Source organism: Ambystoma mexicanum, chromosome 2p (assembly GCF_040938575.1).
Source record: "Ambystoma mexicanum isolate Mex_15411 chromosome 2p, UKY_AmexF1_1, whole genome shotgun sequence".
Lineage (NCBI taxonomy): Eukaryota > Metazoa > Chordata > Amphibia > Caudata > Ambystomatidae > Ambystoma > Ambystoma mexicanum.
Genome location: NC_090923.1, coordinates 1,393,977,251 through 1,394,002,441, shown reverse-complemented (window position 1 = coordinate 1,394,002,441; position 25,191 = coordinate 1,393,977,251). Strand labels below are relative to the sequence as shown.

Genomic DNA, 25,191 nt, shown 5'->3' with positions numbered 1-25,191 from the left:
TGTTTGGTTCCTCGTCCTAATTCTACTTTGCTCGACACAATGCAGTTTCGAGTTATGCGAATCAATGGTGTTGCATAGTTAGCTTATACCATGTTGAGAAACTTTATCCCAAACCCCATATGTTTGTGTGTTAAATAGCATTGACCCTTCAACCCTGTCAAATGCTTTTTCTGCATCTAGCGACACCAGAATTGCTGGGTGTTGGGTTATTCTAGTTTTTTCTATTAGATGACTAATTCTACGAGTATTGCCGAATGTTTGTCTGGATGGTCTGAAGCCCGATTGGTCCTGGCCAAGGTGAATCAAGCTGTTAGCGAGTATTTTGGTACATAGTTTAGCATCTAAATGTATTAGTGCTATTGGTTGGTATGACCCGGGTGTTGTTGGGTCTTTCCCTAGTTTATGGAATACTAGTTTTGCTTTGTTCATAGGAGGGGGTTATATTTCCCTGATTTTAAAATGTATAAAATAATTTTGTAAAATTGGGGTCAGAATGTCACTATTTCTTGTAGAAGATGGCTGGGTATCCATCCGGGCCCAGGGCATTATTTTTTGGTAGATCTTTTATGGCTTTTTTAACCTCATCTTCCCTTATGTCCTCATCTAATTCTGCCGGTTCTTCCGTTATCTGCGGGATGGGGAGACTTGCTAGATATTCCTCTTGTCATTCTTCCACGGGATTATCTGAGGTGTACAACTTCCGATAGTACGCCTTACAGATTTTCCCCATGTCTTCATTTGTTGTTTTGTCCTGACCCTGGCTATTTCGGAGTTTTGTAATTGTCTGGGTTCCCTTCTTTTTCTTTGTCTGGCTAGGTGTCTGTAAGCTTTATTGGCTTTTACTAGTGCCACTGTTTTATGTATGGTAATGCTTTCTCAGACCTCTTTGTTCTAAGTGTCTCTAGCTGTCCCTGGATATGTCTCAAGGCCTTTCATAGTTTATTACCATTTCCTCTTGCATGTCCCTTGCCTTCTCTTCCAGGTCTTTTTCCCACCGTCGTCTCAGTTTCTCTTTTCCCACATTGAGTGCTATGAGGTACCCGCTCGTTATCGCCTTAAATCCACCCCATATTACCTGTGAGACTTCCTCTGAATAATTTTCTCTGAAGTATTGCTCAATCTTTTCTTATTCACTCAATACTGGGTTGTGTAGGAGGTCTCTGTGGAGTTTCCAATTCCAAAGTCCCCCTATCGTATTTCCAAACTCCAATCTCATCCACAGTGGGGCGTGGTCTGATAGGGAGATTGTTCCCACTTCTATTTCCCTTATTTTCCCCAATAGCCCTGTTGATGTCCAGATGTAGTCTATCCTTGAGTTGGAGGATTGTACGTGGGTGTAGTGTATAAATCCCTGTTCCTGTCCTCTGACTACCCGCCATACATCGTGGAGGGCCAATATAGCCATCTTCCGTTTTAACGCTTTGGATGAAGCTTGTGTTCTCTGTGATAGGTTACCACTCCTGTCCTGTCCTGTCCCGGGACCCACGCTATGTTGAAATCACCTGCTAGTATGATGTCCCCTTTCGCAAAGTAGTTTTGACATGACTTCCCTTATGTACCCATCTAGTCCCGTTTGGCGCATATATAGAAGCTAGTGTAATCATTTTGCCCCCCACGACTGCATTCAGAAATATGCATCTTCCCTCCTTATCCGCTACTAAGTCCTTTACTTGTGTACCCAGCATATCATGTAATGCGATCAGCACCCCTACCTTTTTTCCTCCCCTATTCGCTTGGTATATTTGAGTGTATCCCCTGATTTTGTATTTCCATTTGTCTTTTTTTATGTGCGTTTCTTGGAATATCAGTATATCTGATTTTACGCCCGTAAGAAGTGTTCCACCTTTTTCCTTTTGATTGGGGAGTATCCGTCGCGCCTGGCCCTCGTGCCTTCTCAGAGAGATCATCGTGGGGATTACTAAACCCCACTAACGGTTCCAAGCTGCACCCTCTCTTCCAGGTCCCCCTGGGCCACAATCTTATGTTACCGGTTATTGACTTACCTATTCTTCCTGGGTATTTTCTATATCCACATCTCCTCCTGGTCTTGTAACCTTTCGTCCTGTTTGCTCGTGTTCCAAGTGCCCTCTTCCACTCACGCCTGTGCGTCTATGTCCCACTTTTGCCTTTGGCGTTTGTGAAATTTGTCTGGTTTCGCCTTTTTTGTGATATCCATTCATAGTTTAGTTGCAAACAGATACAAAACGCTTTTGTGGCTGTTCTTGGATCGACAAACTCTGGGAGTAGTAAGAAGGATTCATGTGCATCATGTTCCTGGTGTTCAACTTGTTGTATGGACGAGCTTTCAGACGAGATGGTGTTTTCAGTATCAGAAATGGTACAGTATGAAAGTGAAATCTTTTGATTCAGCTAGAGAGATGGAGTTGATTGACTGAGTTTCATGGTATTCATCAAGCACTATTAAGTAATGGTCTTGTGGATGTTTTGTTAAGTCTATTGCCAAGGCTTGTTCCCTTGTGTGGTCTGTGGATGTTGATGGCCGCTCGACTTCTGTATGCGGGTTTCCATGGGAAATTATTCTTATTAACATGTTCAGTGGTTCTTCAGGGTGGCCAATTTCAGGTGGCTGAAGATCATCAGAGTTTAGGCTCTTATTGTTGATCTGCCATTGGGCTGTCTGGTGATGTTTTGACAATTTTTGGTCTCTGATCGTCTACATCAGGTAATCCTAGTTTTCTTAAAAAGGCTCTTGAATCTGTCTGATGTTTTTTGGTTTCTTTCTTTTTCTTCTTATTTGGTTTCGTAGAAGCTTCTCGTTTTGTTAGGTCAAAAATTTCAAAAGGAGTACATGGTGGAGGGAGAGCCTTGTTTGTCTGTAAGGTGGAGAGCTCTTCTTGGTGGTTTTGCAGTCGTAGGTCGAGTGGTGGTTGAGATGCAGGTACATGCGCAATGTTGGTCTTGTCAGTTGGGGGCCCCACTACATTCTGCGTTGTTGCCGTGATCAGGTTTTCCGTCAATCACTTTTTTGGTTATTGTTGCCAGTGTCTCCGACAGGTTCTCGATCTGCTCTAGTAATCTCAGATAGGCGATTTTGCCATGTTCTTGTGTTTTCTGCCTCGTGGTTTATCCTGTCCTGTAAATTTAGTATGAAGGAATCGATATTTATCTGCTTAGTTTGAATCATGGCCAACAGTGCTGCTTGGTCCTTAGTGGTGTCAACCATTGATTCTTGAATTTTTAGAAATGAGACCATTGCTACTGAGAGCACTGCAATTAGGGTGTTCTTTAGGACAACCATGGTGGTTGGTATTCTGTCGTAGGAATTGGTGTTATTCTGTCTTTGATGGTGTTGATCTTCCAGTGTCTTTTAGTTGGTTGCCAAGGTTGTTTCAGGCGATGGTTCTTGTGTCAGATCTGCTGGGTGATTCGATGCATTATTTGGGTAGAATTTGGCCGAGGATGATTTGTTCTTTAGTGGCTTTGGGGCTGGAGTTGAGGTAGAGTGGGTGTTGCTTGCTTTCATGTTGTATAAATCGCCAAAAATTTCCTTTTTTTCATGCGAGTTCATGATCGATTCTATTTCTGTTACATCTAATGACAATCGTGCAGCTCGCCCCAATGGGTGGGGGAATTATCTTGTCCCATTGTAAATCTGTTGGATCTAATTGCCTGAATGTTGTTTGCCATTTTTGTTTTGCCAATCCTGCTTTTTCTTTCATAGACATGTCTTTTGGTGTCTGTTTGTTTTGAAGGTTTTTTTTAAATTGGTTTTATTTTATAATACCAACAAAACAATTTTACAGCATTGGTGCATCATTCAGCGTACTCTCGTATTCCCCAACTTCCCCCTCCCACCCCGGACCACTGTTCGTCGGCTCAGCCTGCCGATTTAAGGCTCCAACGACATGCTTCGTGCATCTTCCATGGCAGTGTTCTCATTCCTTGAATTTAATAATGGCACCGTCAGCGCCACCCATTTTTGTAGATCCTCGCTATTATCTAGCTTCTGTTCACATAGGGCGTTTTCCCAGGCCCCAGACTCCACCCATTTTTGGAGGTCCCCCCACCATTGTGCTATGCTTGGGTCTCTCGCATTTTTCCACCGCATGTCGATGCATCTTTTGGCTAGTATGTACATTAAGTCTTTTAGTTTGTTCAGCGGTTTGTTTTTACGACTTCTCTTATATCTGCCCAAAACGCATGCTTACGGGGTTAGTGTGTCCATGTCTATGCCTTCCTTAGCCGCACCTGCAGTTATCAGTGTTCAAAAATGATGCATTTCTCGGCACCCCCAGAACATGTGTGTCATTCCAACCTCAGGTTCTTTGCATTTAGGGCATTCCTGTGCGCTTGCCCCCTTGAACTTGGAGATTACTTCTGGTGTTAGGTACGCTCTGTTAGTGATGTAGAACTGTATTAACTGTAATCTGGCATTTCTGGAGACCTTTTTGTGGTAGTGGGTTATGGTTTCCCATGTCATGTCATCAAATTCTATGCCCAGTTCAATTTCCCATGTTGTCTTGCATCTGAGCTCTTCATTGGATGTACTGTCCAGAAGTATCTCGTAGAGCCTCGAAATCTCGTGGCCTCCCTCAGCGACATTTAGCACATTCTCTATTGCCTCATGTTCCAGTTCTTGGTCTTTGATGTCAGGCCATCTTTCAGTGAGCCTCTCTAACACTGCGCTATGTAACAGGAACTGTCCTGCGGGTAATACAGAGATCTCCTGCAGTTCAGCAAAGGACATGATCCCTTGATCATTTATCAGATGCCTTAGTGTGGCCACTTTGCAGGGTTCCCATCTGGCTCTTATTGCTGTGTAAACCCAGGGCCTACCCGCCATGATCGCTGCTGTAGGGATCTGGGGGGGAGGTCAGGTCCTCTACTCCCATGACCTTACAGACTCGTTTCCAAATTTGAATTCCCAGTTTCACTAAATTGGGGCTATTTATTATAGTGTTTGCGGGGGCACAGAGTAGATCTCTAAGGTACATTTGTGGGATGGCCGGCTACAAAAGTGGAGTGTCTGTTGTGGCTTCGTCCGCCATCCACTTCACTACATGTTGCAGTTGTCCCGCTAAAAGGTATAGTACTAAAAAGTATAGCTCAAAGTTGGGTATTGGCAGGCCATATTTTCGTAGGGTCTCTGCATCACCTGTAGTGCGACTCTATGCCTCCCGCCCTGCCAGAGGAATCGTCTACAAAGCTTTTCTAAGTCCTTGAAAAATTGCAGGCGGACGTTGAATGGAACATTGCTGAAGCAGTGCAATAGCCGAGGTAATGCCACCTTTTTGAGAAGCGCCACCCTCCCTGCTAGTGTCAGTGGCAGTTTACTCCAAAGATCCATTGATTTTATCTAGACCCTCTCTTGCCCTCCCTGTGTTTAAGGTGTGTTCAATTATTGGGTCCTGATGAATAATGATTCCCCATGTACATGAATGAGGTTTCTTTCCATTGGAGGGGCATAACAGGGAGACTCCCGCTCATTGCCGTCCCCATGGCGGCCAGAGGGAAGAGGCGTGACTTTTCTTTGTTGATATGGATCCCCGTGTATCTGCTGAACCTATCTATTGTCTCCAGTATGAATGGCAGGATGTGTTCAGGGTTATTCAAATATAACAGTCTGTCATCGGCGTACATAGACACTATATGTGATACCCTATCTATCATTATGCCCCCATCACTATATTCCTGCCTTAAGTAGGCGGCCACAGGTTCTGTTGCGATAATGTATAACATTGGGGAAAGTGGGCAGCCGTGTCGTGTGCCCCTGTGCAGTTGCCATTTGAGTACGTTTTGCCTGTGCGCACTCTGGCCATCGGGCCAGTGTATATGAGTTTAGTCCACTTTAAGAAGGCATGTCCGATCCCCATATTTGCCATTGTGGCATACAGCCAGTTCCATCTGACTGAATCAAAAGCCTTAGTGGCGTCCAAGGACGCCACTGCGCACTTCTCCTGTCTGTCATTGGTACTGTGGATGACACGGTGCAGCCTGCGCAAGTTTTCAGAGATTGTCCGCCCTGGCACGTACGCAGTCTGGTCTTGATGGATCAGTAGAGGGATCACCTTCCTTAGCCTACCTGCCAGAAGCGCTGTCAAAATCGTGTTGTCTTGATTTAACAATGGGGGGGTTTGGGGGGAGGGGGGGTCGCGCTGCAAACAGTCCAGGTGACCAGGAGTGGAGCATCGTCCGATATAACTCTTGCCAAGTATTGTGTGTTACTAAACATGGCCTGCTGCTCTTCACTTACAAATATATAGTCTATCCTGGTATAGACTTCATGTGGGGGTGAGTAGTAAAAGTATTCTCTGCCCTCAGGATGCTGCTCTCTCCAAAGGTCTTTTAGCTTGAACTGTTGTGTGGGTGTGGCTAATACTTTGGCAGGTGGGGATGGTCATCTATGTTTGTTATCCTACCTGTCTTTGCATGGGTCTATGGTGCAATTGTGATCTCCTCCCCAGAGCAGGGTACTGTCTCTAAATGGGCTTAGTCTCTTGTATAGTGAGCGGAAAAACACTGACGTTATGGTTGGGGGTTTAAGTGTTTATTAAACAAATCTCTTTATTATCTATTGTTCCATGTAGCAAGGCCATCCTTCCTTCATCATCCGTTACGTGGTGATAATTTTAATGGGACTATTTGGATCAACCCAGATCAAAACCCCCCTGGCGTAGGTGGAATATGTGGAGCCCACTACTATGCCTCCCCAAGTTCTGGCAATTGCTGCTTGCTTACATGCGTCTAGGTGGGTCTCCTGCAGTAGGGCCACTCCAACCTTATTTCGCTTAATGTATGCATAGATTCTGCGCCGCTTGACGTAATTATTCATTCCTCTGACGTTCCACGTCATGACCCTGATCTTGTCAGCCATAGTATCTGGAAACCCGAATGATCATATAAGTAGCAAATCTGGTGGCGCCTTCACTCAGCCTAGCAGTTCTCCTGGCCCTGGGTGGTTCTAACTTCCCTCCCTCCTTTTCCCGAACCCGTTTACCAACATCCGGTTGCCCTCCCTCGCCCAACTTTAAACCCCCCCTTTAACCAAAGTTGTCCAGCGGGGCTTCCCCCCGTTAGGAATTTCCCGTTTCCGCTCCAATTGACCCTAAACTAGTCTCTTGGTGCCCTACGGGCAGGTTAATAATACTCAAACTGATTCTAGGGGTGGTAGAGGTCTGCTGTTGACTACCTTCTACTCAGGATTTGCCCTTCACAAGCTCCTGTATGTAATCAATCTTGCCATGTGAGGTATGTATGTTCCTTCTCATGCATCTACCAATGTGATTCAACCATCAGTTTTCGTGCTTACTGTGTTTGAGGCGACACCAGAGTGTTCCTAATGTGCATTGCGTTCTTTTATTTCCAGGTCTTGGATCTGTTCTTTGTCCATCCATTCACGGGCTTCAGCAGGCGACTCGAAAAAGAGCGCTCGGTTATTGTGAAGCACTTTTAGTCTCGCCGGGTACAAAAGCATATACCGTAAACCTGCTTTTTTCAGCCTGGCTTTCGTGTAGATAAATTGTGCTCTCTTCATTTGGACTTGAAAGGTATAGTCGGGATATATGGCAATTTTCGCCGAGTGTCTTTGCATCTGACCGCCAGATCTCGAGAAAGCCAAGATTTTTTCCCTATCTTTATAGTTTAGCACTTTAGCCATCACAGGTCTCGGCTGGGCCCCAGGCGGCGGCCGCTTGGTGAGGGATCGATGGGCTCTCACGATTGCGAATCCCTGTGAGAGTTCCTGCGCTCCAATTTCCTGGATTAGCAGGTTCTCAACATAATCAGTGTGGTCTGTTCCCTCGATCCCCTCGGGCACGCGTAGAATACGTATGTTATTTCAGCGTGCTCGACCTTCAGCTTCCTCGGCCCGGTCTTCTATTTGCGTCACTTTTTGCGCAAGTACTTCAACGTCCTTCTTCGTCTGTGTTTTTGCTGCCGTGTTTTCTCGGACCTGGGACTCGAGTTTGTCTGTCCTTTCCGCTATGGTGCGGACGTCTTGCCGTAGTAGGCCCAAGTCAATGGCTACTGCGTAGATCTTGTTCTCCAGAGTTGTCTGGAGCGCCTTGATGGCTTAGAGGATCTGCTGGTTTCCTGGTTCCACCATGGACTCGGGGGCTCGAGGCGGGTCGACCTCAGAGCATGCAATGGTAGCTTCCGGTCTCGTCGGCCCGCTCAACGTGACAGTTTGCAGCGTGGTTTGTTTTTGCTTGGCCTCCCCCCCCCTTTCGAGGACATTTTGCTGAGCGTGAGGGCTCCTCAGGTCCCTTGTGGTATTAGTCGTCTCCTGTGTGTGCAGTGCCGTAGGAGTACAGTGTCAGGCCTTGCAGGTCACGTTGGTTATACCTGATCTTGAGGCCCCGGCCGGAGCCACCCCAACAGTTCTAACTCGCTAGATGCTGACCGCGTGTCTGTGCGCTCCCCGTGGTCTGATGCCGCTTGTAGCATATAGTGTACCATCTCAATGGGTAGCTACTCTGGGCCCGAGGGCTCCCTGCTTCACCAGGACGGGGTTGGCCTGTGTGTGCCCGGATGTCTCCTTATGTGTGCAGTGTGCGCTCAGATGCGCGGTGTCCCATGTGAGGCGAGGCCCTGACTCTGATGGGCCGCCTCTGCAGCGCTGCGCAGTGAGAGGAACAGCGCAAACAGCAGTCCCAGTCTCAATGGCATCCTCCGGTGCTGATGTGTCTCGTTTTCTTTGCTGCCCGGAGCCGGCAGTAGTATGACAGTGTGGCCAGTGTGTGCGTCGCACCCTTTGCCTGTTTGAAGTGGCTGTTGTGGAGAATAGTTGGGACCTTTACGAAGTGGGCGTATTCATTCCCCACAGACTCTGGTTGGCCACCCTATGCTGGGAGCAGCAGTGCGGGAGCCCGCTTTACCATTGGGGAATTACACCATATCAGTTTTGGGTCTCCTCCTCCCGCCAGCTCCTCACCTTATCAACATTGCTCAGTCAGGTCTTCGCCTCTTGTGCCGGTCCAATTCTTCCTCCTCATACCTCTGCGAGTGTTCTGCTGCTCGGGATCTTTCAGCACTGTGTCGTTGGAGCTCCGTTTCGGGGCCAGGCTGAAGCGCTCCGTCTGCTGGTTTCTCATGCGCCGCAGTCCGTTCCCGCAGCCGCAGTCTGTATTAGCTGCAGCTGAGCTACTGTTCCGCCCCCGCCAATTTCGCCTGTGTGGCTGCTACAGACACCGGCTTCCCCGCGGGGCTCCGGGGTCCTCAGTGCCGCGCAACACTGCCAAACGCCCACTTGCAGGTCTCAGAGATGTAGCTGTTTTCCCAGGTCGCAGCAGGTCCGTAATTAATGATACGTGACTCAACGGACCCCAGGCAGTCACTGCAGCTCCGCTATGTACGGCTGGGCTGTAGCCGCCATTTCCGCCTGGTGCCACGGCCTAGTTTCACTCGGTGGTACGTCCCGAATTGGTCGCATAGAGCAATACAACTTCAGGCAGTGCCTCTCGATATCTTCTGCAATGTCGTCGCTGTTTTCCAAGTCGTTCAGCATACGTTTACAGCATATCTTGGGCACATCGTACAAAGCTCACAGAAGGTGCGTCCTCTTTACATAGCTGTTAGCCACGTCCCCTTGTTTGTTTTGAAGGTTATGTTGGTATGTATCGATATTCTGCTTCTGGAGTATTAAGGTTTTGTTGTTGTCTTTGCTGCCTCTCTTCGGCTGGGGTGGTGTTATTCTTTATGGTTAGGGGATTTGGGGTTTGTATGTGCGTGTTGGATTGAGACATCTTTCCTTGTGTGTCTGAGGAGTTCCGTTTGAAATATTGAGTTCCTTTAATAAGACTGTCTGAGGGTGTTTGACATTTTCTTTTGACTCGTGGGTTTTGTTCCCGAATAACGTAGTCTGCGTTTCCTTCGGTGTGGGTTTCGGCGTGGATCGGTCCACTGTGCTTGTCGGTGTTGGGGACCCTCGATTTGGTGAGTTTTTTTCAAATACGACTTCAGCCTCTATTGTCAGAGTGTTAGATGATCTGACAGGGCTTTGGAGCAGTCGATCAGGGTTTGTTATGGTGTTCACTTGTGCGGTGGTCAAGATGGTTGTTTGTAGAGTAGCTGAAGTTTTACAATGATTTCCATCCGCCAATATGGTTTTGGGTGTGTGGTTGGTGTTCATTAGTTTTCCGTCCTGTTTCTCTCACTGTCTGGTTCTAGGTTTTATGGGAATAGACATGATTGTGTTTATTTAGTTTTTTCCGCCTTTCCCTTTTTTTCCCGTTGGGTCGGGTCAGTTCGTTTGTAGGTCCTTATTTTGGTCTTTTGTAGGTGTTGAGCGTTGTCTATGGGTTCTTCATTGGTCTATGCAGTCTCTAGCTGTAAACAGCAGAAAACAGCACTCAACAGGCTCCCTTGTCTCCTCAGCGGGCTTAACGCCGCGAGGGCAGTGGGGTAAAGATTTTAATGTGCCTCTTCCTGTGGCCGTGGCGTGGGTGGATCACGTGTCACATGACAATTCAAATCAGCTGGAATTGGATCCGCATTCTCTTCAAACGGCTGCCAGCCTACTTGCGCGATTCGAAGCAGGGCCAGCTGGGTTTCTATGAAAGCGGCATGCTTGCAATCATGGAAGCGGGTTGCTTGGCCTGATGTGCCCTTTCACAGGAGGTAAGATTCAGGGTAGTACTTCTGGTAACAGCAGAAAACAGCACTCAGCAGGCGCCCTTGTCTTCTCAGCAGGCTTACTGCTCAATTGCAACGTTATAGGAAACACTCCTCTTTTGGGTTATTTTCAGGTGTTAATGATTTAATCTCCTCTACTCGGCTCCGATGCAACTAATTGTTTGCTGACCTCCTCGACTCTGTGGTGCGCCTGTAGAAGGTTGTGGTGCGCTTCTCCAAACATGAAAACGTTGTCATTCGATTTGCTTCTCTTTAACATGTACCAGGCGGGCTCCTCTTCGTCAGCAAATTACTTTTGCCTTTCCTTGTTACCGTTTTACATTCCCATGGTTTCCTGCGGATTACCTCCCCACTTCGTCGTTCCTCCATGTTAGCTCCTTCTCTTTGCACATTTAATATCTGTTCACCTTCCCCACACGTTGTAATCTTGTGGGTTCACCCCTCCCATGTGAACAGTAAGCCAAAGGGAAACGTCCATTTGTATCTTATCTGCTTCGACATTAGGAATCTCACCACTGGACCCATCGCTCTCCTTTTTTGGAGCGTGGTCTGTGCAAGGTCTTGGTATATGTGTACCTAGACACCTATACCATGGCTGTTTGGTCCTTATTCTCCTGTTAGGTAAAGTTGCCTTTGTGGGGTATCATTTTTCCTCCCCACTTTCTCCTCTCTCCTCGATGGCTGGGGCCTTCTTATTGTTTCTTTGCTCCTCCTCCCTCCTTCTTTTGCCCCTATATGCTTGGGCCCCCCAGCCTTTTATCCCTTTACTTTTCCACCTTTGTTGCCAAGCTCCTCTTCCTCCCCCCTCCAGGCCCGGGGCATTTTTTTGAGATTCCCCCACTCACCAGTTGCTTTGCTCCCTTCCCTCTCGGGTCGGGACATGGGGGCGGAGGGGAGATGGTATCTCCGCTTTTCTTCAGGAGCTTTGCTTCCCGGATACAGGGTTGTTCTTTTGGTGAGGTGACCGTGCATCAAGTCTGAAGGCTCTTCCTCTCTTCTTTGTGGCCGCCACGTATTACTGCTTCCCATCTGTGCTTCTGCCTCGCCTCGTGCCGCACCCGCTCCCCCACTGAGTGTATCTTTGTCGGGCCCCGGTTACGCCTCCTTTTTCTCTTGATATCCTTTTACCGGCTTGTGTTGCTGCATATCACTGTGCTCTGGGGGATGGGGGTGGGGGTTCTTCCTCCGTTTCCCGCTTTCGATGTGGAGGAGTTAGGTATAATGCTGTGTCACGTAGCTTATTTATCTTATGTGGCCTGGTGGGGAAAGACACTCCCGCACATCTGCCATCTTGGAATCCCACTCTTGCCAACTTTTAACACTTGTTAGCATCCCTCCGCCGGGTTCACTCTTGCCAGCTTTTAATAAACAGTTCATGTATTAGTTTCCACCATGCATGATTAATTTCCCTTTCTTTCACAATCATTGGTCGGTCAAAGACTTTCAACGGTACAGAGGATTGTACAAGACCCCTGTATGACCACTTTGACCTCGCTTCGCCTCATCCCAAGGCCTTCTGGTTACGGTTGTATCTTGTCATCAAATAATCGCCCAGAGTTTCCTGCATGAACACCCACTAGGTGCCGGTCGCCTCTGGTACATGTTTTCCCCCTCTTTTCTCAATAGCTCCTTTCAAAGTTCAAATCGGCTCTTGCTACTTTTCGTTCAACACAGTTCGGTTTCTTATCGACTCTCTCCTCGACTCACCGGCTGTGATGAAGGAGAAGAAAGCCAAGCGGTTTGAGTCAAGGTTGGTACCATCGAGACAAGCGTCTCTCCCCGGCTTGGTTATCAGCAGAGGGTCTCCCGTACCGTAGACATCTGCTGCAACACACGCTGGCCTTTGTTCGCGGTCTTATGTTTCGTATTGCAGTGGTTTCACAGGCTTGGTTCGGAAAGGGCAAGGTCACGTCTCTCCTTGTCACCTTATCGGTATTCGCCATCTTTCGCCTCCTCTTGAACTGCCGTGCTGAGTTAGCCGGCACGTGTGCGGTCTGCCTTGCTCGTCCTGTGCTCTCGTGCTCCACCTTTTATCCCTGCCAGGCATGGAAAGGGCCGTCTGGGGTGTGTGGTTCTGGTCAACTGCCCGACTTTGCCTGACCCTTGTATTGGGACATGTCAGGTAAACAGCTCTGGTGTTAGTCCGTTGTCTTTCGTGCTGTGCAAAAGTGTTTGTGTCGGAAAAGGGGGGCTGGGAGGGGCAGTATTTAGGAATATCCTACGTGGCAAGATGGAGAAAAGGTGTTGAAAGAAGAGGGATACTGCGTCTCACCAGTCTGTGTGCCACACCACTCCCCAAGACCCCCACCCCATCAAGGTGATCCTCCCTCACTTGTCCACCCCCAGGAACTGGATCCAATAGTGATGACTGTGTCCTGGCCACCTGGATGACAGATCCCCAGGGATTAGCTAGGGAGACACCTTCCGGTTTCTCACACATGATTCACTGGGTCACTAATGATATTAATGTCTCTGGTCAGTCTGGTTGCATCCCAATGGAGCTTAATTAAGCCATTGTGGTACCTCGCCTGGAAAAAGCCATCATTAGATGCATCAGTCTTAGCCAACTTCTGTCCAATCTATTTTCTTCCCTTCTTCATGAAGTTGTTGGATGCTTTGGTGTCTGCTCTTCTTTCTTCTTTCTTGGAATCTTCCTTTTCTCTTGACCCCTTTCAGTCTGGATTCCAGCTTTGATGTGGTACTGAGAGTGCCTGGGTGTCCGTTGTGGATGACAAGGCCAGACTGGTTGATTGCAGAGGAGTGGGTGCCCTGATATTACTAGATCTTTCATCGGCTTTCGACACAGTCAACCACCCCATCCTGCTTTCCCACCTGGCATTGAAAGGCATCTCTGGTCCTGTCCTGCTCTGGTTTACATCTTTCCTTACGGCCAAGCACTGTCTCTTCCACCTTTTCTGTCTTCTTCTCACTTGCTTTTATGTGGTGTTCCCCAGAGCTCCGCCTTGTCCCTGATGTTGTGTAACATCTATGTCTAGTTGCTAGTTGCTCTCATCCGCTCCTGCAGCTTCAGGTGTTACTCGTATGCAAACGACGCCCAGATCCTGGTTCGTTTAGATCTTGACCGGGCTGAGGTCTCATCCTGCTTATGCGAGCGCCTGGAGGCTGTGAGGGGTTGGATGAACAACAACTGGCTCAAGTTAAATGGTGACAAGACAGAGGTTCTGTGGGTGGGTTCTTCGTCTGACCCCCTTTCTTGGGCCCCCTCTTTCTAGCCGCCTGTGCTGGCTGCTCCTCCCATCCTAGTGTCGGTTGTCAAGAATCTGCCCTTCGCAGTCGATGACCCCCAGGTGAGTTCAGTTTGCACAACAGGCCACTTAAAAAACTGTTCGCAAGGTTTTACCTTTTGTCCTGGCTTGCTTGCACCCCGCGGTGGTCGCCTCTCTGGAGACTAGCCTCTTGGACTATCATAATGCCTTGCTTCTGGCCCAGCCTCTTGGTCTGATACACCGGCTGCAACGTTTACAGAATCATGCCATCCGGGTTGCCACTTCAATGGCTCCCTGTAAACAAAAGGATTACGTTTAAATCCCTTTGTTTGGTTCGCCAGGCATACTATCGACAGGGAGCGAATTTCCTCTGAGACAAGTTCCTGCCATATGTTCCGGGTCAGTCTCTTTGTTCTAGTGACGCCTGCCTTGTTGGGATTCCTAAATTTCACCTTTGCAGGGTCGCAGGTTGAGCATTTTCTGTTGATGCCAGTAAATTATGGAATTAATTGCTGGTTGCACTTAGGCGCACTGTGAATCATTCGCAATTTTGACACTTGCTGAGAACCCGGTTATATTCTAGTTCCCGCGTCTCCTAGCATCTAGTCCCAACGCCAAGATGCCTTCAGGTGAATGTGCACAGTATACGTGTAATTAATATAACATACCATATATACACTGCATGTGATTCTAAGCAGATTCACAAGCATCAGAAATCACATTCTCTTTCACTGAGAATAGGAAGAACCATAGACTAAACATTGCCTTGTATATACGCCATATAGAAAATGAGATAAAAACACTTAAGATAATTCAGAATGATGCTCCTGACAACATATTAAAGCAATAGGAAATCCCAGTGGTACGTGTACCAACAAATGTGCCTGTAAAGTCCCCCAATAAGGAAACTTACATGTTCATGTGATTCAACTAAACAGGTAATAACCTACAGCACAATTTTACAGAGAGTGGCATTCTCAAAGCCAGGGCATGGCTGCCCCCCCCCCCTCGTTCTCCTTGTTAGGGAGAATTCCCTGTTTAGGCTGAATTTCCTAACCTAGTGAGTCCCCCAGCAGCTTTGCTGGATTTTTGGGGTTTATTTTTTTCTCCTGCCAAGAGCGAGACTCTTTTACCCTCACTCTTGGACATGATTTGGGTGTGCTTCTTTGAATCTAGAAGTGTTTGTGGGCTATGGGGTCTTTTACTCCATAGGGCTTCATGTGTTTTTGTGATGTGTGTTACACAGCACCCTCAGTGCAGTGACACAGGGGTGTCCATAGTGACCCTCCAGTATAGACTCCATACCCTGGGACTGACTACTGTCTCCCAGGGCATGTAAAGTCACCATTGACTTTACTAGTCTTAAATTCTGAACAGAACCAGTACAAACCATGATATTGTGGACGTACTGGCTGGGGCAATTCGATTGCCCCAGGGTCTGTTAGTCGAGGGGGCACGTCTCCGTCCCCCCTGATCGAGTTTTGGCTGGTGGCAGTGGATACTACTTTTTATATTCAACCGCGAATATTTTCCTATGGGATTTCCCATTGTTTTAGGCTACTATCTTTATTTAATTATTTACGGTAGCCTCGAACATACCGCCGGTTTATTTAATTAATATTAATTCTCCGGTTGGTATTTTTTGCCAAAACTTGATTCTAAAATGGCGTTTGTGTTCTCTTCTGTGACTCCAACCCAAGTCGAGCCCTTTGTTCCACTTTTTTGGCGGGCTTCTCCACAGAAGCCCTCCAAAGTGATGCCACTCTGTCTGGGGTACTTAGGAGGGGTGGAGGGGAATTTAGGCACCCTGGACTGAGTTGCCTAGGCAACTGAAGTCGCACCCCATCCTGATTGGCCCAAGTGGTGAGCCGGCCGGCTCACCACTTAGCATGTTTGAATGACAGCTAGGCTGAGTGAATGGGGGTTTGCTGCATAAAAGCAGGGCTTTGGGGACTGGAACTTCAGAAGTCGCCACAGGACCTAAGAATCCGACGAGGGAGAAGCTGAGCCGACCTGCCACGACACCACCACCAGTGGAGCCCTGCTGGACCGTCTCACCACTTTTCCCAACGACAGAGGAGATCTCCCGCCGGAGAGTCTTCTTCCTTTGACTGGTGGGGATAACCAGTTTCACCGTCTTTTCGCCTTCCCGACGTACCTCGTGGCCGCCTTGCCTGTGCCAAGCACCCCGGCAACCGGGATACCACGTTTTACCACGACCGCGAGACAAAGGTACCACCTTTAACCGGAAATCTCAGCGGCTGGTTTCTGCCCTGGTAGTGCAACGACCTTCATCTTTCCTCCAAGTCGAGATATTCTCTTCCCCTGGACGACGACGCAACTTGCACCCACTACCAGGAACAACTGCCACCGCTGGAGGATCCTTCCCACTTAAGGTACCGTGCCCCGCCTGGCTTCCCTTGCTACCGACTGTACGGGGTAGATTTAGCCCCCGGCTTTCGAACCGGGGTTAGCCTGAGACACCCTGGCTAAACTTTCCTAAGCCTCTCTAAACTCTTTTTGAACCCTCTGCAAGAATTTCTAAGCCTAGTGTAACTGTGTGATCTTGGGCGCATTTGTGCTCTGCTCTCTCTAAGAGTGGGCCCAGCCTTTGGACTTTGGCTCACCAGTGACTTTTGCTCTTCTGCCTTGCTAACAGTGTTCCTGAATCTTAGAGTGGTGTACCTTTCCATATTCTGTCTTTTTCCCTCCCTTTCTCACAAACTTATTGGAGTGCCATCTAGTTAAGCGCTCACCTCTGTATGAAAATAAGTGGTGTTTTACCGTGACTTATCTGATAAGGAAAAAGGAGTGTATATATTATAATAGTAACTGTGTTTAGAATATTTTACAATAAGAGTGCTGGAGTGTTTTCAACAGTGTGTTTTTAAATAAATAATTATATACTTTGATACCAAAGCTCTGGTCAGCGTTTGCTTGTATTATTGTATCTGAGTGCCTATTGTGTATACTTTGCATACTGCCTAACTCTTCTTGAGAGAAGTCTGACTGCTCAGCCACAGCTACCAGGTAAATCTGGGTGGTACAGACTGCTACCAAGTGGGTTTACTGCCAACACCTGTAGTCTTAAATCTTTTGCACTGGTCCCTAAGGGAACTGCACAGGTTTCTGCCTAACACTCCTCACCAACAGTCCCCAGGATTTGTTTGCGTTGGTTGTTTGTGCCAATAATCCTTGTCCCCATTTATTTGCATCAGCCACCACCGCAGCATAGACAACCAGCAGAGTCAGAATGCAGGATCCCTTGGCATTCTTGTACCATTTAAGGGTATTGGTGTGCTATACAAATGTATCATAACAAACAATTAGGTCTTTGGTGAATAACTATGCAGCACTCGGGAACCTGGCAGCCTACTTAACGACTCTTCCGACTCAACCTTGGTAAAGGTGGTGCCGCCTTCACAAATGCTTTTCTGCTGGTAGCTTACCTTCTGTAAGAGAGGGTGAGGGCAGGGCTTCCCGCAGCTGCTCCAGGGATCCGCTCAGGAGTCGGAGGTTGCTGATGTGCAGATTCATGGCCTTATGCAATTCTGTGTTGGTAAAGCTGGCCTTTTCATGTACCTCCATGTACTTTGCCCACTCCTTGCTGACTTCAGCTAAGCCAGCTGTTGGAGGGCTGCCTTGAGGTTGCAGAGGTTGGGATCCCAGCACCTCCTGGAGCTTCTGCTCTTGTGCTTCATTTTCATCTAAGAGCTCTTTGAGGTCCTTCAGAGTTCCCTCAACATCCGTGTAGACCCCAGACAGAGCTGCAAGAAGGAAACAGACATTGACTGACTCGGGTAGGCACAGAAGACAAAAAACAAACACTTAAAGTCTAAGTTAATGACTACACCAAATAAGCACTTAGTGCAGAAAACAGCATCTGAAAGACAAGCATGATTTAATTCTATTGAAGTCTGTTAAATTGAATGTACCATCAATCTATCTTTGGGGAGTTCAACCTACAATTTCATTCAATATTTGACTTTCTGTATCAAATATTTACAAAGGGACCAACTGGCTTTTTAAGTGAGTGAGGTGTTTAGCAACCAGTTTTCCCCAAAGTAATCAATCCAGAATATTCCACTATAAACCAACCATGTCCACTTTCATTTTTGGTTTGTCAAGTTTCATGTGTGGCATTTCTAAAATTATAACATTTGACAGCAGTGACAACTGTGAAATGCTCACTTGTGCAGACTCACCACTTGTCAACTGCTGAACTAAGCCCATCATTTTGTTCGGCATAGGCCACATTAACATCAGCACCCATGTAGGACATGAATTGCAACCATGAACCACTTGAGCACGACAAGTGTGAACACAAAATGTGCATCCTATCAGACTGGCACAGGGCCCAGAAAACCAGTTATGATTTTTCCCCAGATAAGTCATCTGAGGCCTGCCCAGAGACAGTAATATAGATGTGCATTCTTGAGACCAATTCCCTCAGGATCATGGTGCTCAAAATGACTTTGTTTCCCAGGGCAACACTCCTTGCATAGTGTGGGTTCCACAAAATGTTGGGAGCATTTCTTTACAGCCTTATGTACTCCAGGAGTATCCCTACTGGCAAAACTTGTACAAATTCAGTATGGAATGCAAGGGCTAGACATTGGGCATCGTTACGGGTTTTGGTGGTAATTTGGCAGTAAATCCACTAAATTAGTGCCAAACATTTACTGTTACCTCCACTTGGTCCCCTGCAGTTTACAAGTGGTGGTAGGGTAGTGCAATTCCCCATTAATGCAGTCCATAGGACTCCATGTGGATTAACCGTTGGTGGAATAACCGAAGGGTAAATCAGCTGATTTTTTTTTTTAGATAAAGGGGAGGATTTACCCCCAACAACAAGCTGGAGGTGAATCTGCCACTTTTTCTCCAAAAACCATAGTATTTACAACGTGGTAATTCCACAGCGGTACTTCCGCCAAACCCATAAATTGATGGTGCAAGAAAAACAGTGATAATTCCGTTCCAGACAAAAGCAATGGCAGTGGTGGAATTACCATAATTTTTTACCCACACCGCCAAACTTGTAATGAAGCCCATTGTTCCTTTGAAAAAATGAATCAATGAGATGTTGCCATACACAGACATGTGTATTGCCTTCCTGGGGGCGTGAAGGTTGCAGTTTCCATAACCAGGTTGAACCTATTTCTGAAAGGTGTCTGAAGGAGTCTGAAACCACATGTGGAGAGAAAGCCTGGAAAGACAACCATGAACGTTGAATGGGGCAAACCTGCAGTAAACAGCAAACTATCAAAAGTTCCAATCAATACAATGATGTAATTGGGAGCAGAGTTATCTGTTAAGCCCCCCATATTTACATTTAAGCAGAGGGTCTACATCCTTAATTTGCTGAACTTGAGGATGAGTCCCAAATGTCACAAGATGAAGCCAGCCCGAAGAGGAATTGTGAGAAAGCTCTGCTGGTCCCTTCGCTCTTCTAAGAATTGTTAGGATGGTGAAGTTCTTCCTGTTAATACCAGTCTTCTAACAAGCAACATAAACAAAGAATTTGAGGATTCCCATTCCCCCCCATTGGCGGTGGGGGGTGAGTGGAGTAGAATCGTAATTCTCAGACTCTCTGGCTCCCAGGGAAGCCTTTTTCCGCTGGTCCCTGTGCTGTGCCTACACACAGAGAAAGACTAATTGGACACAAAGAGCACTGTTAACTGACGTGAAGTTTAATACAAAGTGAGAAAAGGTAAATCTAAATAAAGCTTTAGAGGTGTCCATCGCTTGCCTCAACGGCCTCTGTGTGACACCATATATTATGTTCTGTAGGATTTGTGTAGAGCACCTCCCAGTATCAGACCTGCATCATGAGTAAATCAGAGAGGGGGACCCCACCTCTCCCCCCAACCCAGCAGAACAGTGCTCTTCATCCTCAGCACAGCCATTTATCTAATTTTGCGAGGGCTTGGGCATTGAAAATCAGTAGTCGGAAACAGAATTAGAAAACAGATTGCTGGAATCCCTGTGTTGCCTACAGAAAGGCAGTAAAGTGTTTCCCAAGCAAAGCCCTAGCAATATCATCGGGCCCTTCTTTAACACTGGGCAATATGCTTAATTTTGGATGATTGTTTAGCATTAGGACCATTATCCCAATCGGTCAATTGGAAACTAGTCTGCCTCTGCCATTGTTTTCTATGAGAGGCTACCACCTGAATGAGATTATGCAAGTATTTGTATAAATTGTGCCTTAACAGATATTAAAATTAGCAGAGAAGAATGGACTGCAAATCCTCAGCCACCTATGGTAGAAGTACTGTAGGGATGGGGCGGCAGCTCGAAAGTTTTTGTTCACTAATTTAAGGAGTATTGGGTTTGTGAGCGGACAGAGTTGGAAGGTGTCTTGTGAGACCCTCATCCATTTTGAACTGAATACCATAAAAAAACAGAAGCTTTTGTGGGCTCTGTAAAGGGGGATTACCAGTCATTTGGTCGAAAATCAAATGGTCGAATGATCATTGGATCAAAGTAAAATGGTCGAAAAAAATAAATAAAAAGAAATAATTCGACCTTTTTTATTTTATGGGGGGGTTCCCCCCCCCAACCGCCCTTTTTCTTGATCAAAAATATTTTTTAAGCAACCAAAACTTTAAAAAAATATATAAATAAATAAAAAATTAGACCTTTTTTTTCCGACCATTTTGATTCGATCAAATGGTCATGCGACCATTTATTTTCGACCATTTGAGCGGACACCCTGAAGAGGCCATATAGATGAAACAACCACTTTGGCCGTTCCTCATGGCCCAAAAAGACAAAAGGAAAGTCCACAAAGTTGCTGGGGTGAAGGACTTTTGAAATGAATGGTGTCAACTACCAACTTGAACAGTAGGTATGACAAGTGCACCAACCTTCAACCTCTTCATATGGTCTCTGTGCTCTTCCCCCATTCCTCCTCTCCCATTAACGGTGGGAGGCCCTCCTGGCTTCCTTCCACTCCTCTAAGGTCATCATCAATGTCTACCTCAATGGTACCATCTTAGTCTAAGGCCCTCAGGCCAACCACCTCCTCTTTGATAGACGCTTCCAGCGCCTTATCAATTTCCTTTCCTCTCCTGATGTCCCTTCTCTCCCTTCTTCAGCTTCCTTGCCCCCCACCTTCTGCCATTCCTGGCACCCTCTGACTCCTCCTTGGCTACCTTGCCCGCGCCTCCTACCTCCTCTGCCCACTCTCGGGATCCATCTACACCTCCGGAGGGAGTACCGCTGATTTGTACCCCCACAGGCAGCTATGAAGCTCTAGGGAATGCTGAGCAGCACGGCAACCACATATGTTTCCAGGGAACACGGATTAGCGCAGAGAAGACATACACATGTCATTGTAAGGAACGCCTTACAATGACAATTGAATATGGCACTTTTTCAGAAATTACTTACAGCAGAACACATGACAAGATCTAACTAAAGGATCACACTGGCCATGACTAAGGACAAATACTGTCCAAAATTCATTGGCCCTGATATGCATTTGCCAATTATAATTGAATACTGAATTGCATCCTGAAGAGATACAAGAATTGATTGTGAAATGATTTTTTCTTTTTGAACACTTTTAATGAAGTCCTTCTCAGAGAATTGTTAATACGATTATAAACCACACCGTGGTATATGAAAGTGTAGCCCACACCGCTGGCTTTGTAGCCGAGGTCTTTTCTTTTTTAACCTTCTCCACCTCGCCACTCTTAACTCTCGCTCAGCCGTCAAACACTCCTCTGACATCTGCAGTCTTCTGGAAGAACTTGACCTTTATGTTTTTGGTCTCACCGAGACATGGTTCACGGCCAGCTCTGTCACACACTTAGACACTCTCCAAATCCAAAACCAACCTTTCCGGTGGGGGGAGGGGTGCGGGGGGGGGGGTTCTGGGTGGTCCTCCTCCTCCTCCTCCTCCTCCTCCTCCTCCCTGACACAGCCCTTTCCTTTCTCCAATCTGCTATCTCCGATATTCTCGATGCTCTTTCCCCCGTCATGAGGATCCACCTAAAGCCGTGTGCAACTCCTGGTGCGACTCAGATCTCATCACCCTTAAACGCAAGTGTATGGTGGCTCAGAGGAAATGGATGGCATCTTGTACATCCTCTGACAAACTGGCCTGCCGCCTGCTCCAAAGGCAATACCAACTGTCCTCACCAAGAAGAGAGCCCACATACAAGCTCGCGTCATCTAACGACTCGGCCAAACTCTTCAAAATCTGCAAGGAACTGGCCGGTCCTTCCGCAGTCTCTACCCTTCCTGTTCCTTCCCAGACCCTTTGTATGGCCCTGGCTACCCACTTCATCTCAAAAGCCCAACGCATCCTGTCCACTCTCTCAGCTTCTCCTGCGTCTTCCAGCTGCCCCTCTTCCTACGAAACCACTGTGGCCACCCTCTGCCTTTCCTCTCTTCTCCCTTCACGAGAATTTTAGACAAGTCCGATCTATGAACAGGTTCTTTCCTGCTCTTCCAAAACCATCAAGGACCACATTGACACCCTCGCCCCAGCCTTGGCTGACTTCTGCTATCATTCATTCGCCTCTGGAACCTTCCCCCTCCCCCTGAAGCACTCTCTTGCGCACCCGCTTCTCAAGAAAACATCAGCCAACCCCTCCCTTCCGGCCAACTATCCCCCGATCTCCATCACTCCTTTCCTGGGCAAACTTCTGAAAAGCTTGCCATCTCCCAGCTTAATCTTCACACTGAAGCTGTTGGGTGCCTCCATGATCAGAAACTGCTCTCCTGAACATCTGTGAAGCCCTGCTCTCTAACCTCAACTCTAACCTCCCTTTCGTCCTCATCTTACCTGATCTCTCCTCTGCCTTTGACACAGTCACCCATGCCATCCTGCTCAATCGGCTCTGTGATAACCTGGGTATCAATGATTAGGCGTTGGCCTGGCTGACTTCTTTTCTCTCTGACTGACCCTGCCAGGTCCAACTTGGGTCCTTCCTCTCTATCTCTCTCTCTCCACCTGTGGGGTTCCACAGGGTTCTAACCTCTCTCCTTGGTTGTTCAACCAATACGTGGCATCTCTCGCCCACCGCACTGCTGCATTCTGCTCAAACTTCCAGTGCTATGCGGACACCCAGCTTGTTTTTAGGCTCCCATCCTCTCCTTTTATGATCCCCGATTGTCTGCAATCCAAGAATGGTGCGCCGCCAATGATCTCTGCTTGAATGCCAGCAAGACAGAGATCCTTCTCATCGGCACACCTGCACCGCTCTTTCCCTGCACTCTCGGGCCGGCCTCCCTTGGCCCGCTCCCTGCTCCCACCTGTGAGGCCAAGAACCTCAGGGTTATCTTCGATTCCACAGTTTCCCTCCACTCCTCACATCTCAGACGCCTCTAAGAAGTCAAACTACCAACTACAACTCCTCAGAGGTATTCTTCCTTTCCTCTCCTTCCCCTAGGAGCTCACTGTCTCTAGAGCTCTGGTCCTCTCTAGGGTGGACTACTGTAACAGCCTCTTTTTAAATCTGCCTGCTTCTACTCTCCGTCCTCTCCAACTCATCCAGAAAAGGACTGCAAGAATTGTCCTTGGCCTCAAGCCCAGGGATTGCATCTCTCCAGCACTGAAATCTCTCCATTGGCTGCAAGGATCAAATTCAAGACCCTTTGCAATGTCCACAAGGCCTTCTGGGGCCTGGGACCAAAATATATCCAGCTTTCTCTTCTGAAGTATCTCCCTACTCGAACTCTTTGCTCTTCCACCTCCTTGAGGGTCAGTTGCTTTTCCAAGCAAAAGCTGGGGGCAGATCTCTCTATTCGGTGGACGCATCTCTCTGAACAGCCTCCCTGCCTCTCTGAAACTTGAGCAGTATCATCTCCGGTTCTGGAAGTAGATCAAGGCCTTCCTCTTTGCTTCTGCCTTCTTTCGACCTCTCGCCTGCTGATCTCCTGACGGTTACTGCACTGGTTACCTGGCTACCGTCTGAACCTCGGGCCCAGGTCCCTGCCCTCCCAGTTGCACACCTGCACTGCCGCCTGGCAACCCTGCACTTGGGGCTGTATCTGCTACCCTAAAGCCCCCCTACCTGCACTATCTAATTGCTTGATGCCTGCACTGAACCCTTTCACTGCCACCTGCACTTCTTGTTTTGTTTTTTGTTGAACCTATGCCCTGCACTTACTAACCCTCCCCTTTCCCTGCACTTGCGCGATCTCAATGTCACTGAGCCTAGTAAGATCGTTGTCTTGTTCCCCATTCTCCCCTCCCATGCCTCGATGCGCCTTGAAACACTTGTGTATAGTAGCGCTATAAATGAAATATCATAACCCTGTTTCCAGCCCTCCTAAAAAGTACCCTTAATACTGCTTATTAAGATGTTTTTTCCAAATCCGATCTGTGGACAGATTCTGAGAGGGCACCCTATTCTGGTGGACAGAGAAAGCCAGTAAGGTCTAACCAAACTCAATCAAGGTAGTGTGAATGAGCAGTAAGGCTTCAACACGAGAGTGGTGCAGGTTTCTGTTAAGAACAAACAGAGCACTCTTAAAAACACAAGTTAGACAGAATGTATAAAACATGCATTACTAACCGGAATAGCATTTCTGAGGATTGTATCTGCTTAGATTCACATGCTGTGCATATAGGTCTGACATCTAGAGGTAATCGCGGAGTATTGCATCTTTCTTTCGAAGATCGAAAGGGGACGTCGACATGGGGGTGACTAACACTATCCCCAACGTGACGTGCAGTGTACCCAAAATCCCTCACGCATTGAGGTCCCTGTGGTTGTGTTTTTTCTGCCGTGAGGAAGCCTTATAGCCAGCAGGAGTGAGTACAGAAGAGAGAAGGTGTAAGAGGTCTATGTTCCTTCTACTCCAGGAAGGGAGGAAGGGTGGGCGCATGTGAATCTAAGCAGCTACAATGATCAGAAATGCTATTCCAGTGAGTAATGCAAGTCTTCGGATGCTTGTAAATCTGGTTAGAATCACATGCTGTGCATAGACTAGCGAGAAGTACCCAGAGATGGTGGTGGGATGTGAGAAGGAACAGTAGCAAAGAGATTTCTTAGCACCACTTGTCCTACCTGAAAATCAGACCTAGAGTGTGTGTTTAGGCAATTGTGTTGTGTAAAGGTGTGTACAGAAGTCCAGGTTGCTGATTTGCAAATTGACTTAAGAGGAACATTTGCAATTAATGCTATGGTAGCCCCGGTGCCCAGAGTAGAGTGTGCTTTAGGCGTGAAGGGTAGATCTCTTTTGGCAAGTGTGTAACACAGTGTGATGCAGTTTACAATCCACTGTGAGATGGCTGATTTAGAGACAGGGTCCCCTTCTCTACCAGCTGCCACTGCAACGAAGAACTGGTTTGTTTTCCTTAGTGGCTTTGTTTTTTCCAGATAGTAGATTACTGCTCTCCTCACATCCAGTG

The 25,191-nt window shown here is 47.4% G+C and overlaps 1 protein-coding gene across 2 annotated transcripts in view; it reads right to left on the bottom strand.

The window, feature by feature from the left end:
* Positions 1-25,191, bottom strand: part of PTPN23 (protein tyrosine phosphatase non-receptor type 23) — a 1,404,706-nt gene that overhangs the window by 484,769 nt on the left and 894,746 nt on the right. For both annotated transcript variants that reach the window (XM_069645828.1, XM_069645827.1), the window contains exon 16: positions 17,270-17,587. In XM_069645828.1, coding sequence (XP_069501929.1) covers positions 17,270-17,587 — 318 coding nt within the window. The remainder of the gene's footprint in view (positions 1-17,269; positions 17,588-25,191) is intronic.